The sequence below is a fragment of the Equus asinus genome, chromosome 14 (assembly GCF_041296235.1).
Source record: "Equus asinus isolate D_3611 breed Donkey chromosome 14, EquAss-T2T_v2, whole genome shotgun sequence".
NCBI classification, from domain to species: domain Eukaryota; kingdom Metazoa; phylum Chordata; class Mammalia; order Perissodactyla; family Equidae; genus Equus; species Equus asinus.
In genome coordinates this window covers 45,848,405-45,863,947 of record NC_091803.1, presented here as the reverse complement: position 1 = coordinate 45,863,947, position 15,543 = coordinate 45,848,405, and the positions used below count along the sequence as shown (strand labels likewise).

Sequence of the window (15,543 nt, the reverse complement as noted above, 5' to 3'; positions counted from 1 at the left end):
TTTTGTTCTTACTTATAGGAGTCGAGGATGGCCAGACTGTGAGGATGCCTGTAGGAAAAAGAGAAATTTTCATCACATTCAGGGTAGGTGCTCTGCTTGCATAGCTTCTGTCAGCCCTTGCTGTCTTGGAGAGGGTACAGCTGAGGCTTCTCAGGAGGTCGGAGCTTCCCGGGGCATTTCTGGCCATCCTTGTTTCTAAGGGGAGCAGTGGCCACTTCATTGGGGTTATTAAACATGTGTTATGTCAAGCATTGGTGCTAGGTGTGGAGACAACAAAGTTGCCTCAGGATGTTTACAAGTTGGCAACATAGGACACATAAAAATACAGAACACATCTTGTGTTTTTATTGATGTATCAAGTTGTTGGTAGGGGCAGTCAGGGCCAAAGGTGCAGTTTTACCTGCTGTATACCGGGGCTGACGTGGTTTTCTGAGATTAGGGAAATGTTAAAGGAGATAGCGCCTTCTACTGGCAGTTCCACTAGGTAGCTACTCGAGGAAACCCCACAGGTGTAGCAGGCAGAGGCACAAGGTGCGTGTGACAGCCTTGTTCATGGTAGCAAGACACTGACGACAGCCTGCCGTCCTTTGAAAAGCAGTGGCTGAGTGACCCACACTGTGGTCATGGGGTCCAAGAGCAGTCAAAAGGAAGGAACTAGAGCCACACGTGTCAGTAGGAGACATCTCGAGACTTCTCAGTTACAGATGAGGGAGAGGGGGCAGATTGTCAGAGGATGCAAGAAGAGGAGACCATCTATATAAGGTCTTAAACCCTGCGAGAGGGTGTTATATATTATTTACGGACATGTAAATATTCAGTAAAAGTAAAAAGATGCTGTTAGGAGTGATAAATATTAAATTCACTGCAGTGGTTACTCTGGAGAGGTAAGGAGGAGGCGAGGAAACTTCACCTGCATTCAGAACGTTTTATTACCTAAGCTGGGTTGTGGATACACCATGCGTGTTGTTTACTTAGCAGTTTATACGTGTGTGAAGTATTTCGTAATTTAAAGCAAAGACGGAAGTAAAGTTAAGGGTGCATCTTCTAGACTGAAAAGTCAAAGACAGAGACAGCAAGCTGAAAGCCAATCTGTGAGAAAGGTTTTGTAGAGAATTCAGGTTCTCTTGCTATCTAATAACGGAGAAGGAAAAAAAGAAATCACTGAAAGGCAGAAAATGTCTTTTAGACGCAAAAAATGGTGCTTATAAAATCAGAATAATTACAGTGCTGCCAGTCTGTCATGAAGGTGGCTTCTGTCAAATGACTGTTTGGAAAATAAACTGTTTTTGCCTTTATATATGTATTATTCTGTGTTTTTCTATACTTTCTAGTAAAATAGGCTTTTTAAAAAATATTCCAAAAGTCAATTTTACTTTTTTATTTCCTTTCACAATTGAGTAGTTTGACCTGAGACTGGCACTTGCATTGCAGTATAGAAATGAATCTGACACGTAACCCAGGAGCCTGGGGTGGTGTCTGCTTTGGTGAAAGTACACTCTCTTCCTCAATGCTATGCTCTAAGCACAGAAGCAGTGTAACGCGTGTCAGGCCCTGAGCTCGGGCTGCTGGACGTGGGGCTGATGTCCAGTCTCAAGGACTTCCCTGTGTGTAATCCCCATCTCTCGTGTTTGGCTCTAGGTGCAGAAAAGCCCCGTGTTCCGGAGGGACGGCGCAGACATCCACTCCGACCTCTTTATTTCTATAGCGCAGGCTATTCTCGGGGGGACAGCCAGAGCCCAGGGCCTGTATGAGACCATCAACGTGACGGTAGGAGGGCGTGAGAATGGCATTGTCACCCTCATAATTTGTTGTTCTTTTTTTCTGAAACGGGAAATGGCTGAGAAGTGGCTAGAACTTCTGAACAACCAGCATGTTGGGGATTCAGAGGAGACGGGGTTTTGGGGAGGGCAGGAAGAATGTTAGGCATTCCTCGGCTGTGAGCCACAAACTCTAGGCTTTCCATGTGTAATCACCATGGAAGACAATTCCTGGGTTGCATCCCCTTTTCTACCTGTTATCTTGGGAACTGTGCTGCAGCATGAAGCAGGTGTACCTTGCCCTGCTGTGAGCTCATCTGCACCTGTTCCCACTCCGGTGCCTGATTAGGGGAGCAGATGCCTTTGGTGCCTGAGTCACATCTCAGGCCACCCCTGATTTCAGTAGCAGCACAGAGGACAGCCTCCTGTGAGCTCAGTGTGCCTCTCACTCCCCACCTCTGGCTCTTCCCACATCTGGGCCTTCCCGCCTCTGGGTCTTCCCGCCTCTGGGTCACACTGTCTCATTTGCCTAGGGCCTTCTCCAGCCTCTCAGGAGCCCTTTGCAGGCAGACGTGGGGGCATTAGGTCAACCTCTGCCTATAGAGGCAGGAGCCATGGATAGGTGTTTGGTGGACACTTCTTGGGACCATTCTCTGCTTCTCCAGGGTCCTGGAATCCAGCTCCCGTGGAGGGCCAGAGAGCAGCCTCAGCAGCACACCCCTGTGTTGGCTTTGTCTCCTCCCAGTTTTTACTCCATGCCTCCTCCTTTCTGCTTCCTGCACTCACTTCCCCAAACTACCTGCCCCCAAGTCCTCGTCACTCGGGGTGGACCCCAGCTTAGCCAGTTTCCATGTGGTTGTTGGGGGGCTTGGTCTAGAAACCCGATTGGGAGTTCTTTTCAAGGAGTAAGATTGTCTTCATGTAGTGAAGTGTTTTCATTGGGGCGACTGGAGACCAAGGCAAACCACAGACTTCCTTTCTTTGTAGATTCCCCCTGGGATTCAGACAGACCAGAAGATTCGGATGAGTGGGAAAGGCATCCCCCGGATTAACAGTTACGGTTATGGAGATCACTACATTCACATCAAGATAAGAGTTCCGAAGTAAGTGCCCACTCAGGCCGCTGCGAGGCCAGAGCTCTGCACTTTCATCCCCTGGGCGGGAGCAGTGGAGCTTGTTTCACCTGTGCGGAGCAGTGCTGTGTGGTGGTCCAGCACCACCAGACCGCCTGGCCCATTGTGGCTCTGCCACTGTGAGGGTTGAGGCTGGGCGGGTTCCTTCTCCCTTTAAGTTAAGTGTATCCTGTCTGAGTGCTCTGTCAGTAAAGTGGACATAATAAAAAAGGTTGACCTCATTGAGTTGGAGGGTTAAACGAATAATACATGGGGAATGCTTAGCTATTGCTGCTGTAGTTTGTTATTATTATTTTTGCTGTCAGGGTGCTCACAGTCTGGTGGAAGAGACAGATCTATAACCAGATCATGGTGCATGATGTCTGTGTCCTCTGAGAGAAAGATCTGAGCAGAGAGCTGCAGGCATCCAGAACAGGGCATGGCCGACTCCCCTTGGGAGAACTGGATTTCTGGCACTCCTTTTAATTAGATAATTTCCTATACACATGCTTTTAAAAGCTTTTTTTTTTTTAATTTACTTCCAGTGAACTGTTTAACATAGTTCCAGTGGCACTTTAAAACAACTTAGGGTATTGTAAGAGATTTTCTTTACTGAAGCTCTGAGGGTGTGGCTCTTGGCCTCAGGGTGTGCTCCCTGCCTGGGTCAGGGTCCCGCATTTCCCCGCTCACTGCATGGGGATTGACTGAGTCCATTTCCTTTAAAGAGCTGCCTAGTGGAAACACTTGGCCGCTGTCTGTGCTCGGTCCACAGGAGACTGACAAGCCGGCAGCAGAGCCTGATCCTGAGCTACGCCGAGGACGAGACTGACGTGGAGGGGACAGTGAACGGTGTCACCCAGACAAGCACTGGTAAGATGGCACAGCAGCTTGTGGGCGTCCAGTCAGTCCCTCAGAGGATGGGCGGTTTAGAAGCATCTTCGGGTTTCCACTTAGGGATCTTCACGGAGCCTCCAAAGAGCCCAGTAGAAAGCGGGTAGCTGTGGGCTAGGAATAGCTGAGTACCGGGCGAGCTCCAGAGTAAAGCTTCCCTTCCTTCCTCTGTGTGCGGCCCTGGTTGCTGAGGTTAGAGAGTACCGGAACACTTCCTGCTGGAGAGCAGCTGTTCTCCTGAGTTCTATCCTTGGTTCTGCCACTTGCCTTGTGACCTCTGGTACATGCCTGCCTGAGAGCTCCTCGTAACAGCTTACGGAGAAGACAGATTGGAAGGCTTTCTGCATTCCTGACCCAGAGCGCTTCACGAAGATTTCAGTGTCTTGTACACACTACTACTGCAGCAATGAAAAACCGCAGTGACGTGACTCCAAATCTGCCTGTCACAGCCGGTCTAACTTTGAATCCCTCTGGCAATGAGCAAGTGCCGTATTTACCCAGAGCTCAGATGCCATGCTCTGTCTGTAGAGTGTAATTAAATATCAGCGATTTGATTCCGAAATGCCCACAGGCAGAAGCTTTGGCCACGGACACTGCAGCCGTAGCCCCTCTTCCCGTGGGAGGTGGGGGTGCTGTGCCGAGGAGACGCTGGCTCTCTGTTGGTTGGGACTCCTGCTCGGGTCAGAACAGGCTGTGCCCGGGGTGTCATTGGCTTCAGCTGCACACCAGGTTTCCTCCTTGTTGCATCATTTTGTTTTTGTCTGGGTCCTGGATGCTCCTCTTGTGCTCAGAGCTCAAATGGTATTAGATGAGTGTATGTTTCGTTAGGAGCAGGCGGTTGAAGCTGGGGGTGGGTTTCCCAGTGAAGTGGAGGGCTTGATCTTGGTGCCCCCAGGGTGGGGGTCCCAGCAGCAGCAGTGTTTGCTGAGCTCCTGTTGAGTCCGGGGGACCAAGTCCTCCGTGAAAAGGCAGCCGCCACAAATCCTGTCTGTAGCCTGACCAAGCATGGAATGGGCACTTATTTTAATTGTTTGGAGTATAGACTCTTTTCTTATTTTCTTGTTATAGCCCTTGAACTAAAAAGGAGTGGGAGTAGTTATTCCACGTAACTCTGTGCACCTCTGGCTTCTCCTTCCCAAACCCCAGGTATTCCCACAGTCACAGAGCACGTGGAAATTGTTCTGCAGACAGCGCTCAGCTGTTCTCCCACCTCCAGGGGAGCTTGAGGTCTGCCTGGGCTGAGCCCTGGGTGGAAACCTGGGCCTCGCTCACTATTTTGGAATGTTGGTGTTCTTTAAAGCCCTTCCTGGTAGCTTAAACTGAGAGTTGATCACACAGTCAGCTTATGAGTGTCCTTAGAACCCTCATTATTTTCACGGTTCCTGTCCTTACCCTCTTCCTGCTTTCAGCCAGGATTTATTGGAAACTTCCTGTGTGCCAGACACTTTGCCAGTTCTTCCTTTTAAATTTTTATTGACATAATTTTGCTGAGTAAAGCTTAATTTTAATATATGATTTCTGAAAAGTTGTTTGTAAAGTGAATTGCGAATGCCAAATTATCTGTTTTTCCCACTCACTTCCATTGTCATTTCAGAGTTGTATTCCAATGGGAAATTTAGCTCCCAGACATAGTTTTTTAAATGGCATTTAAGAATTTTAGAATTGGCTTCAGAGAATGCACTGTCAGTCTGTGACCTAGGTGTGGTTAGGCCTCTCGTTATACTGTGAGGAAAGTTTCTTTTGCAATCCACATATGAAAATCTGACAGTACATACAATTCCCTTTCCTGACAACTTCACTACCAGTGGGTCCTGGTTATTTAAGTAGAGCCTGAATCTCTTGTATTTCAAACATTTAACACAACTTGCTAGCAGAAGCTGTCCTAGAAGCAGCTGTGTTCAGTTATCGGTGGTCCCTAGGAGACAGTGTGCTCAGGTCACTTTCTAATAGCCTCAAGTACGCGTGAGTAGAGTCATTCGAGACTGACGAGAGTCGCTGCAGGTGCTCGCTGCTTCCTGGGTCTTTGAAGACTTGCATTAATTACAGGAAAGGGTACCGGCAGGTGTTTGGAATAGATACAATTCTTCAGGAAAGTGATGTAGTTTTTCAGAGGGTTTAGTATCGCTTGTTTACTTTTTTCCCCTAATACAGTTGCTGAAAACCTTAAGGGCTGACCCTAGCTTCGTTCCCAGTCTGTGAACCAGAAAGACTGTGGCGTGCTCAGGGACTCAGCGCTCTTGGGGCTAAGCAAAAAGACACAGGGAACTGGGGCACTCTGAGGTTACTGTGTGATTTTTTTGAGTTAGAGACACACTGTGGCTCATTGTTTGTGTTTCTGGATCATCGTTACTTCTTGTGATAACACACGGATGTACGTTTAGCTCTAAGTTTAGAGACTTGTTCCTGAGCTCGTTATTTGGGGATTCCACCTGCCGTTTCTCTTCTCTAGCGTGTCTGACAGCGTTGACCATAGAGCCCTTTTGTGCACAGCAGAGGCAGAGCAAGATGAGGGAAAAGACATTTCAGTAGAACAAGACGCGCTCTGCTGGCTCAGCCTGCGCACGCAGATGGCTCAGGGAGACAGGCTGTGAGTGTGGGCCCGCACCTCCACCGTCAGGTGGGTCCAGTCCTCAGAAGTCAGATGCTGGAGTCCTGTCGGCCTCTGTTCCTTCAAACAAATGTTCATTTAGCGTTTGCTCCTTGCTAAGAAGTGACACACAGAGACAGGGTCGCTGCCCCCGTCCAGCTTACAGCATAACAGGAAGCCAGGGCAAGCACTGAACCCCCAAATAAGTGGTAGACCTTTCTTGTCACACTAGGTGTTTGCAACTGTGGAGAAAATGTTTTGGCCCAAAAAGGGGATACAATTCTTGGAATGAATGTTACCTGGGTAGTCTTCCCCTGGCATCACCTTAGAAGGAGCCATCAAACAGTTCTGACCTGGAGTCCCTGCCTGTGGTGAGCTAGGATGTTTCCTTTTTGAATCCCCAGCACCTTGTGCAGCACCTGGCCCCAGACTGGCTCACAGTCAATGTTGGCTGGGTTTATTTGAATTCATTTTCCAACTGTTGGCTGGGAAGTGCTCTGAGGGAAAGAGAGAAATGAAACCCCTTCTCAGGAAAGCCGGGTGTGGTCTGATAGAGGAGTCCTACAGCCTCAGGTTCGACCTGGGTCTCTGGTTGGCTGAGCAGCCTCTTCAGCTGTGGTCACCCTCTGAAGGCACAGACTAGAAATGCTCGTGCAGTGCCAGCCCGTTCCGCTGGAGTGGACTTCCACCACAGAACGTTTCCTCTGTATGCTGAAGTGCAAAGGTCATGCACCAGCTATATGTAAAGCAGCTTTGGCAGTAAAGTGGTTGTGTTTGTGTCCTTCAATGAGACCAGAAGGCACCTGAGGGCCCAGGACATCCTGTGAGGACATGCCCCTCCTCCCACCCCCGGCTGGCAGAGTGAGCTGTCGATAGACTTTGTCATCTGTGTGCAGGGCTCACGGTTCATTCCTGACATTTTGTTCAGAATTTTAAGTTCAGTGCTTATATTATTGATGTCCCTGCCAGTGGGAGTCCCTACTACTTTTACCAAATTTAAAATAGAGGTAAGACCCTGTTCCTGGTGGTAGAGGGTGAGAAGAATTTCTGGGTCTGGGTCTGCGTTTTGTTGTTTTATTGATTTGTTGTGAATTGTTAACCTGCTAACCAGGTGCTTGTTGTGGCTCTCCCAGACTTTGGCCGCTGTGGCCATGGGGCATAACCACTTCCTGCCCTCAGGTGACAAGGACAGCAGAGTCGGGGGAGGAGGGTGATGGCAGTGGCTGAATGTGACTAGTAGTTAAGAGCTTAGGTTCTGATGTCAGATGATTCAGGTCACAGCTCTGCCATTATTAGCTGTACAGCCTTAGGCAAATTACTTCACCTTTCTTAGCCTCAGTTTTCTCACCTGTAAACTGGGATAATAGCACCCACTTCATAGGGTTCTTTTTTTTTTTTTTTTTTTTGAGGAAGACTAGCTCTGAGCTAACTTCTGTCGCCAATCCTCCTCTTTTTGCTGAGGAAGACTGGCACTGAGCTAACATCCATGCCCATCTTCCTCTAGTTTCTATGTGGGATGCCTACCACAGCATGGCTTGCCAAGCGGTGCCATGTCCGCACCTGGGATCTGAACTGGCGAACCCCAGGCCGCCAAGGTGGAACATGCGCACTTAACCCCTGCACCACTGGGCTGACCCCCCATAGGGTTCTTATATGGTTAAATGAGGTCACCTGGGTAAAGCATTTGGCTTCGTACCTAGCACATGTTAAAGCTCCATGAGCGCTAACTCACAGTGTGACACACACACACATACACACACACACACACGAAGATTTGCTCTCCCCTTACCAAAGACATACCAAATTCTGTACTCTTGTTCTCCCTTGTCCAAGGAGGCCCAGGAGTGATGGGAAATTTCTGGTTTGTGGATTCCTTTGTGTTAGGAGTGTCCGTTTTTGTTACTTCAGTCTTGATGTAGGAAAGGGTGACATGAAGGACTAAGGGAAGGCGCATCTGGCCTCACAACCTGTGGCAGTGGTGCCTCTCCCGAGGGCCTCCCATGGTGACTCTGCAGTGCCTGGGTCCTCATCTGGGGAACCCTGGGAATCTGGGGTCATCTGGCCACCTTGGCTTTGGTGATTGCTCAGACCTCTGTTAGCATGTCCTTGTTTAGGGCTGCTACTATCTCTTTGAGGACATTCCTGAGCTCTGAGAGCATGCCAGGTCCAGAGGACTGCCCGGGGGGCTGTACCCAGGACCACCCACCCCAACTGGGGCCGCTTGCGCAGAGCTTTGGGCCTCTCACTGACAAATGCAGCTTAGACTAAGATCTTGGGGTGACCATTTTTCACTCTGCTCTGCACTGTACATGGCACACGTCTCCCCTAGCAGGTTAAAAATGTGCCCTACTGGGGCTGGCCTGGTGGTGCACTGGTTAAGTTTGCATGTTCCACTTTGGTGGCCTGGGGTTCGCCGGTTCGGATCCTGGGTGCAGACCTGTGCACCACTTGTCCAAGCCATGCTGTGGCAGGTGTCCCATATATAAAGTAGAGGAAGATGGTCATGGATGTTAGCTCAGGGCCAGTCTTCCTAAGCAAAAAGAGAAGGATTGGCAGCAGATGTTAGCTCAGGGCTAATCTTGCTCTTAAAAAAAAAATATGCCCTACAATTTAAGATGTTGAGTATAGGTCCATAGTCTAATTCTTAACAAAAGTTTTCCCCTTCTGCCTAGTGGTTAGCAGATCTTTAAAACAACACATTTGTGCAGCAGAGTTGCTCTCGGTAGTTTCAGCCTGGGCCTTAAAGAAACAGCAGAGGGCTGGCCCCATGGCTGAGTGGTTAAGTTCGTGCACTCCGCTTCAGCGGCCCAGGGTTTCACTGGTTTGGATCCTGGGTGCAGACATGGCACCGCTCATCAAGCCATGCTGAGGCGGCATCCTACATGCCCCAACTAGAAGGATCCACAACTAAAAATACACAAGTATGTACTGGAGGGTTTGGGAGAAAAAGGAAAAATAACATCTTTTAAAAAAAAAACAGCAGCAGAGGAGCTTCCCGTCATCCAGAGTGTTTAGGGTTAGGTGCCCCTCAATGGGGAGAGTTTACCTGGCGACATAAGGCTCCTCCGCTGCCTTTGCTATAGATAAGAAGGGCCCGTGTCATGGGATTCCAAGAGGCAGCAGGTCCTCTGCCTGGGTGTCCTGGAGATCGTATGTGCACACGGATGGAGTGTGGAAGTTCGTCGGTTGGTTTTGGTGGGTGTTCTTCACCTTCCCAGAGCCAATGGCATGGTGGTTAAGAGCCTGAGGTTTGGGGTCCAACTGCTTGGGTTTAAACTTAGTTCTCCCTCCCATTTACCAGCTCTGTGACCTTAGGCAAGCCGCCTAACCTCTCTGCGCATCTGTTTTTTGTTTTTTTCGTCTGTGAAATTTACCTGTAAGGTCATCCTACAGATTGAATGAACTAATGTGGAAGCTGTGTGGCCTGGCTTGGAAGAGAAGGCATCCTGCACTTACTTTATTTCTGTTAGAATTGTTAAGATAGAGACAGCTGGTCATTGTCCCTTTCTGTTTCTTGTTTCCCTCTGCTGGCCAGTGACTCAAACAGTGGGGGTACGCTCAGGCAGAGTGGCCTGTTTCTTCAGTCATCTGACAGACGAGGCAGCCTTGGCCAACCTGGGAGCGGCCCCCTCTCCTTTCAGGGTGGCGCTTTGTGGCTCCTTGAGTGGCAAGCCCCCGGGTGGCCAGGATGGGTAGGCGGGACCTGGGATGGGACGCATAGAGGTGTGCACCCTTGACCCCAGTTCTTTCTGCTGTTTGTGCCCAGGTGGCAGCACCACGGATAGCTCCGCAGGAGGCAAGGCTAGGCCCGAGGCTGGGGAGGACAAGGAGGGATTCCTTTCCAAACTTAAGAAAATGTTTACCTCCTGATAGCCCAGCCGAGGTAGGAAAACCCTTGAGGTTCCTTCCCCCTTTGTTTCCTTCTCTGAACTAATCCCTATTTTCCCTCACTTTAACCACTGTCGTGCTCCCTGGCCCCTCAAAGTTGGAAGAGGTGCCAGTCTCGGGCATGGTGTATCTGGCTCCCTCGGAGCCAAGCCTCAGCCTGTGGAGACAGCTGCATTAGGGTAATGCGGCAGTCAGCCAGTAGTGTAGGGCTGAACCAGACTGCACCGGCCGGCCTTCTGCTGTGTCCACATCCTGGAGAGGTTGCACTGGGGGGCTGCTTCACAGCCCTCCTTCCACCAGCTCCCAGGGGGCTCTGCATCCAGCAGTGGTGAGGACCAGGTTGCCCACGGTCACAGAGGGCGAGTAGAGCCAGGCCTAGAACTCAGATCTCCGCAACCTGCCACCTATTTCTTAGTGCCCTGTCCTGCCTGGGAGGTGCAGGGCTCTGTAAACCTTGGGGTGGGGGCTGCTGGGAGTTGTACTTGCTCACTGTAGTGTCTCGGGACCCACTTTTTACTTGTGCTGGTGTCTGGTGGCTGGGCTCCTGGCACAGCTTCTTCCCAGTGATGGCAGAGGCTCACACACAGACATATGTTCCTCCTGTGATGCCAGTGAAATGTCACCGCTTGTGTCTTGGCTCAGGAAAACGGTCCACTGGAAACTAGGTCTGGAGCAGCTGCCCCTCCTTGGAGCCAAGGCATCTTGGTGACAGGAGGATTCCAGAGCAGCAGCACCAAGCCCCTGCCTGCAGAGGCCCTCTGGACTGCCTTGGCAACAGCAAAATCATGTGACGACACGCCTCTCCACGCAACTCTCACGGTGGACAGCCCTAGGCGGTAAGGTGTAGCATGCCTAAGGGCTGCTAGAAGTCTCCTGTCCATGGCTCAGGCAGAGTAAGACAGCTGGAAACTTCTTGCAGAGCCAAAACTCTATCTGGAATCGACTGTGGTGGAGATCTTAGATAAAGAATTAAAGGCCATGATTACAGCTTAAAAATGAAGCCTTAAGCTGCACCGAGTCATGAAGTGATTAATTTCCCTCTCATCAACCCTCCGGGAGGTTCCAGAATGAGTTTTTCCTGACAGATTGTCTTTTCCGGGAACCTGGGGCTTGTATGTCCCACCGTCATCCACCTCTCAGCAGGGGCATCCCTTGCTCTTCTTGGAATTTGTTTTAATCCTCAAAGGTACCAAGCAGCTGGAACATGGGGGCTTTGGGGCCTGGGGAGACATGTATGAAGAGGGTGCCTGGAGATGCCACTCCTGACCACATGGGCTGGGATCTTGTCAGGATGGACAGTCCTTCCTCCCACCCCCGCAGGGTGGCCTCTTAGCCCTGACTAGAGTTCTGTTGTTCTAAGTCAGGTGTGAGTGGGGCTCCTGCCCTTCTTGGGACCTCAGCCATCTGTGGCCGCAGCCTGGGGCAGACTAATGGCCTGGTTAACCCAGAGCCCTGCCCCCGCTGCCAGCCAGGGGCTTGGTTCCCCCTGTTCTCATTGTTGACATCTGTTTTCAGAAGTGTGTTTAAATTATTCAGTGCTAAGAATCATTGTCTTTTCCCATATAAATGTTTGTTCAGCAAAGGAAAGCACAGTCGAAGCAGTTGAAGGCTCTCCACTGTCCAGCCAGAGCAAAACATACTGTTTCCCCAGCCTCGGCCTGTAGGATGTGTTCCATGTTTCCAGATCCTCCCACGGTGGTAAGACAGGTTAATGGAGAACACTTCTGAATAGTTTCCTTTTGGTTTTCCTTCATAATTTACTAAAATAAAGCATCTGTTAGTCTGATTTAAGAATGTAAAATGATTCTGTATCAATGTAAATAAGGTGATCTACTGCAAAAAGATATTTAAAACCTAAATTGTGGTCATTCTTTCTTTGAAAGAGTAGAAACAGCTTTCTTCGGGTTGCTAAGCATGGGGGTTCCTGGTGTTCATCTACAGATCGGGCCGCCCCACGTGCTGCTGGCCTTCCTGGGGCCAGCTGCAGAGGCAGTCAGCCTTCTGCACGGACTCATTCCTGCCCAAGAGCACACGCACACTGACGGAGGCTGGTGCTCTGACCAGCGCTCACCCTTTCCGGCTCAGTTTCCGGCTCAGCACAAACGATGTGATTTGAATGAATGTTCTAGGATTTGGTGTGTTGCTTTTTCTTTGGGAGCCTGCGCCATGAGTGATGTGCTGTGCAACCTTGTTATTACCTCCCTCACTGGGTTTTTTTTTCTTCCATTTATTTTCAGAGGAACATTAAGGTATATTTTTATGTTAAAATTGTTGCTTATTGTAGTTGAACTAGTCTGGCTCCCTGCAGAGCCTGTCTCGCAAAAGCCTTGATGCTGTCACAGCTGGAGTGGCGAGCACAGAGCTCGGTGCCCCCTCGGGGTCCTGGGCAGAGCAGGTTGAAGTGGGAGAGCACTCAGGGGGTTGGGTGAAGAGGTTGGGAAGGACCAGATGGGCAAGAACGGGGCTCAGCAGTGACTTCCCACCACTTTCCATACTTTCCCTTCATTCAGCAACATCTGTATAATGAACGGTGCACCCTGAGTGGGGGCCTGGCTCGACCCTCAATCCTGGGCACAGCAGTGGGGAGCTGGATGGCTTCTTTCCTGGCAGCTTAGGTTTCCTTCCTGGAGAAGTCAACCCAAGTCCCATTCCTGTCCTGTGTTAAAAGCAGAAGTTGGGAAGATTTTGAAAGAGAAAGGTGGATTTTCTTGCGAGCGAGGCACCATTACTGCTGTGCTGAGGTGTCCTTTCCTGGGTGGACGGAAGGTGGCAGTGCAACAGCTGTAGAATCAAGCCCTACTCAAGCCTGGGATTATTCCCACAGGTGGCTCCTCAGGCATTTGTCACCAGACTGCTTTGCAGCCTCTGAGTTAGGAGCGTGAGATGAGGCATTTAAGAATACAAAAAAGTATCTCTGGGCCCCTGGGCCTTTGGGGATTGAGAGGAGGGGAAGGGAGACGGGTGCTCAGCATTTGCAGAACTATCAGGGAGGGTGGGCTAGGGACGGCGCAGTCACATGTGGATGGGGCCGACTTGGCCCTGGACCTTGGCTCCCTCCTGGCCTGTAGGTCTCTGCTCTGATTTGTTTCCAACCTGAGCTACCCTTCTCCTCAGGCCTTTGGGTTCTGGTGGCTGGTCTTGCTTCCTTCCCTGTCACGAAAAGCCCCTTCAACGTACAAGAATCCTCTCCAGTCCCACAAGCCTCCCGGCTCCCTTGCATCCAGGGACCACCCCTGCCCTTCGCTCTGCTCTGCGACGCTGGAGCCCATCACTGAACACTGAGTTATACGAGCAGTCACGGCTTTTGCAGAAGGCACGTTTTAGCGCTGTTGTATGTTAATAAACACTATGAAATCCACACTTTGTTCTTTTTCCCAATAATTTTATTGAGATAATGGTTTATAACATTGTGTAGTTTCAGGTGTACATTATTATTTATCAATTTCTGAATATATGTCATCGTGCTCACTACCAGTCTAATTTTTGTCCGTCACCGTACATATGTGCCCCTTTAACCCGTTTTGCCCACCCCCACACACTTTATATCTTTTAACCAAAAGTTCTGCTTATTTGGCTTGATCCTCGTGAAGGAGGATCACAAATGGGCCAGTCAGAAACTTTACATAAAAAAGGGAAGTGGGTCCAAAGTCAGGTGCCAAGGGCACTGACTGACTGATCTGCAGCCTCGTTGCCCAAGAGACAGTAGGGAGTGGTAGAGACTGGCTCCCCTGTCTAAAGGAGACTGCTGCTCTTCAGCTCTAGCCAAGAGGGCTACACAGGAAGTCAGAGCCAGCGCTGCCAGATCTTCTGGTGCTTTCCAAGAGAAGCTGGGCATTTAGATTTTCATGTGGGGATTTCAGTTACCTCATTTTTTGGGTAACAGCTTTATTGAGATATAATTTACCTACCATACAATTCACCCACTTAAAGTGTGTAATTCAGTGGTTTTAGCTTAAGGTTTTGTAACCATCACCACAATCAATTTTGGAACATTTTTATCATCCCACAAAGAAACCCCATGTCTATTAGCAGTTACTCCCCATTTCCCCCTAAACTCCCTCATTCTCTGGCTACCATGAATCTACTTCCTGTCCCTATAGATTTGCCTATTGTGCACATTTCAAATAAATGGAATCATACAGTACGTGGCCTTTTGTGGTTCTTTCTGGCTTCTTTCATTTAGCATAATGTTTTAAGGTTCATCCATGTAGCCTGTATGAGCGCTTGCTTTTTTTTTTATGAGGCAGAGTGGCCCTAAGGTAACATCTGTGCCTATCTTCCTCTATTTTGTATGTGGGATGCAGCCACAGCATGGCTTGATGAGCAGTGTGTAGGTCTCTGCCTGGGATCCAAACCCTCGAACTCTGGGCCACTGAAGTGGAACATGAGAACTTAACCACTACACCACCAGGCTGGCCCCTATGAACACTTACTTTTTTATGGCTGAATAATATTCCATTATATGGATAGATTATTTTTATCCATTCACTCATTGATAGACATTTGGGTTATTTCCACTTTTTGGCTGTTGTCAATAATGTTGCTGTATGGGGTGGCCCAGTGGCACAGTGGTTAAGTGTGCACATTCCACTTTGGCGTCCTGGGGTTTGCCAGTTTAGATCCCGGGTGCGGACATGGCACTCCCTGGCAAGCCATGCTGTGGTAGGCGTCCCACATACAAAATAAAGGAAGATGGGCATGAATGTTAGCCCAGGGCCAGTCTTCCTCAGCAAAAAGAGGACTGCAGCAGATGTTAGCTCAGGGCTAATCTTCCTCAAAAAAAGAGAAAAAATGTTGCTGTGAATGTTGTCTCCTTTTAAAATGTTGGCAGCTACTTAAATGAGGTACTCAGAATAGTCTAGCTCAGCGAGTATAGCTGCCACGTGCCAGAGGAGGGGGAATGGGGAGTTAGTGTTTAATGGGGACAGAGTTTCAGTTTGGAAAGATGAAAAAGTTCTGGAGAGGATGGTGGTGAATGTACTTAATGCTGCTGCACTATACACTTAAAAATGGTTAAAATGGGAAATTTTATGTTATGTATATTTTACCCCAGTTTAAAAAAAGTAAAAATAAATGTTGGCAGCTCACATATTTCAGGGACCAAATTTCAGAAGATGAGGCACATGAGGTGCATCTGACTGGGATGGTGTGCTGGGAGTCATCCCCTCCATGTGGCGCTGGACCGGACTCCCCAGCACTCTGCGCTGTGTGACCCACATGTGCTTCTTCCTGTAGTGATGTGTTGGGACAGGAGCACCTGGGGCAGGCAGGACACCTTGATTTCAGTGCGGTGGGCAAAGGGCCTTTC

The 15,543-nt window shown here is 49.5% G+C and overlaps 1 protein-coding gene across 2 annotated transcripts in view; it reads left to right on the top strand.

Moving 5' to 3' along the window:
- DNAJA3 (DnaJ heat shock protein family (Hsp40) member A3) overlaps positions 1-12,094 on the top strand; it is a 30,843-nt gene extending 18,749 nt beyond the window's left edge. Inside the window, exons 7-12 of one of the 2 annotated variants that reach the window (XM_014833067.3) lie at positions 19-83; positions 1,639-1,767; positions 2,745-2,860; positions 3,642-3,739; positions 10,114-10,230; positions 10,878-12,094. In XM_014833067.3, the coding sequence (XP_014688553.3) occupies positions 19-83; positions 1,639-1,767; positions 2,745-2,860; positions 3,642-3,739; positions 10,114-10,217 (512 nt within the window). In that variant the 3' untranslated portion in view covers positions 10,218-10,230; positions 10,878-12,094. The remainder of the gene's footprint in view (positions 1-18; positions 84-1,638; positions 1,768-2,744; positions 2,861-3,641; positions 3,740-10,113; positions 10,231-10,877) is intronic. The other variant, XM_070485042.1, reaches the window with a different exon arrangement.
- Positions 12,095-15,543: the final 3,449 nt, after the last annotated feature.